Source organism: Lathyrus oleraceus, chromosome 3 (genome assembly GCF_024323335.1).
Source record: "Lathyrus oleraceus cultivar Zhongwan6 chromosome 3, CAAS_Psat_ZW6_1.0, whole genome shotgun sequence".
In the NCBI taxonomy this organism is placed as follows: Eukaryota; Viridiplantae; Streptophyta; class Magnoliopsida; order Fabales; family Fabaceae; genus Lathyrus; species Lathyrus oleraceus.
In genome coordinates, this window is record NC_066581.1 from 14816174 (window position 1) to 14818818 (window position 2645).

General features: G+C 29.9%; 1 protein-coding gene across 1 annotated transcript; it reads left to right on the forward strand.

The window, feature by feature from the left end:
* The first annotated feature begins 554 nt into the window (after positions 1–554).
* Positions 555–2323, forward strand: LOC127132143 (NDR1/HIN1-like protein 13). The gene is made up of 2 exons (XM_051061018.1): positions 555–1410; positions 1938–2323. Exons 1-2 carry the CDS (start codon positions 689–691, stop codon positions 1951–1953), a joined length of 738 nt encoding a protein of 245 aa, XP_050916975.1. The 5' UTR covers positions 555–688; the 3' UTR covers positions 1954–2323.
* The last annotated feature ends 322 nt before the right edge of the window (positions 2324–2645 follow it).

Consider the following 2645-nt stretch of genomic DNA (forward strand, 5'->3'; position numbering starts at 1 on the left):
ATGAACAAAAAAAATTGTATGATATAACAAAACTAGAGTAATACTTCAAACACTTTAAGTATAAGTCCGCAAATCCAATAACTCAACTAAAAAAAATGTTGATATAGTTAGATTGAACGTTACTCCTAAAGTTTGAATCTTGACTTTTATGATCACAAAATACGACCAGAAAAAACAGTATGAATATAAGTTTGTTTTTTAATTATCTTTTTTACCAACACACTTTTTTAGTAGAGTTTTTTTCTTAAAAAATAAAAGCTAATGGGGGCTTCACATTTTAGTCAGAATAACTAAAATTATAACCATTCTTTAAATTTGTAATGAACTTTAATTTAATACTACAAATCTAATTATTAAGGAATTTGTTAGTTTTATATATATATATATATATATATATATATATATATATATATATATATATATATATATATATATATATATATATATATATATATATATATATATATATAAATACAAAACTAAAATTGTCAATTTAAAATTAAAATGGGTAAAATAATTATGTCCTCTTCTCTCATCCTTCAAGCAACAAAACAAACAACTTTCATCTTTTCCTTCCGATGGTTTCCATCACCATTCCTATTCCGAAACAAAAACCTCACATTTTCATTCTCTTCAATAAAAACATCTCATTTTTCTAAATCAATCCCTTAACCCAAAAACCACAACAATGGAGCAACAATCACCGGAACGAAAACCAATAATACTACAAAAACCACCGGGTTATAGGGACCCAGCCACCCCACAAAAACACCCTCTGCCACGAAAACCACCTCTCCCACCTTCTTTCCGACCAAAACCCAAGAAACGTCATTATTGTCGCATATGTTGTTGCACATTCTGCATCCTCCTCATCTTCTTCATCCTCATATTCATCCTCTTCATTGCACTCTTCTACATCCTATACCAACCTTCTCTCCCAGAGATTCACCTCGGTTCCTTCCGTATTCCAGATTTCAAGATAACAAAAAACGCAGACGGTGGCCAACTCGACGCAGATACAATAATGGTGGTGGATATAAAGAACCGCAACACAAAAATTGCATGGCATTTTGATCAAAGTAGTGTTCATATATGGGGGGATAACGGTGACTTGAAATTAGGTTCAACGAAGGTGGCGGCATTTGACGTAAAAGTGCAAGATATATCGAAAATGAAAGTGCACACAAAGGTTAGAGATGAAGTATTGGATGGGAGACAGAAGAGAAGGTTGAAAAGTGTGTTTGAAAGTAAAGCTTTGCAACCTAGTGTGGAGGTTAAAACAAGAACAGGTGTTAAGGTTCAAGGTTGGAAATCTATGACGATTGGAGTTACCGTTGTTTGTAGTGGGGTTACTGTGAGACAAATTCAAAATGGCAATTCACCTCTTTGTTCCTTCACTATTTTCCAATGGTAATCAACAACTCTACAACTATTTATTAGTGCATGTGCATGTTTTGAATAATGAAATAAGATATAATATTGATTTTGTTTATCTTGAATTTATGTTTGGATTTTGTGAAGTTTTGATTTTTGCATTTGCTCATAAATTTTGTTGTGAATTTTTTTTACAAATTCTTATAGGATATATGTGTATAACCTTTTTATATAAACAAATATGTTATTAGAAATATAAGTAAACATGTCACTTTTTATGTCGGTTTAATCTACACTAATTTCAATCAATCATATGTGTTTTTTCATATGCGGAGGAACATGAACGATGAATATATCTTTTTCTATCATGTTTGTTATCATAAACGCTGAAAAGTGTTTGAACGACTAATATGTGCGTTGGATCATCCGACTAGTATAGAGGATCTAAATCCGTGTTAAAATATTATCATTTGTTTTGGAGACCATTATATATTTATTTACTTGTGTATTTTTCATCAAATTAATGATTTAATGTTCTAATTTAAGGTGTTAATTGATTACAGGATCAAAATAAAATGAGTTGGGACTTGTTATTATGTGAATATGTATGGATTAGGAGGATTGATGCTTATTTTGACAATTCAAAGGTGAATATTTTGTCTATAACAGCTAAGCTTGCTGCTTAGTTCTCCCAATTTGGTCATTAGGTTGTATATAGTGTGAAACTACTAATATTTATTATATGTATATAGTGTGGTTGTTGATTGGATTTATCACTCCACCAAAAAATGAAAGAGTTACCTTTTTAAGGTGTAATATATCATTCTCTTTTGAAACTATTGTAAAGGAGAACTTAAGGGCCAAGAATATATTATTGTTAGTGGCTAGGAAGAGAGGGACATGAGATCTTCTTGATTGTGACATATATCTTGACAAATATGTTGAATCTCTTTGTTTCTTTTCGTTTCTTTTCTTTAGTGTAAAGCATAGTTGAATTTCTTTTATTTTCATTTCGTTTGAAATTTGGATTAAATTCAATTCACTTTACTAGCATTCAATGTGTGATAGTCATAATTTAATACTTTCAAAATTTCACATTGCCAATAACTCAATAGTACAGTAGAAAATTCTACTAGTTCAATTGATAATTGTGTAAGAGCATCTAGAGATATGAATTTGAACTCGTAAAATCTCATTTATTCCCCCTTTAAAATATAAAAAAACTACTAAACTAAATATTTTTTTAGACAAAACATAATTCTAAACCTTTG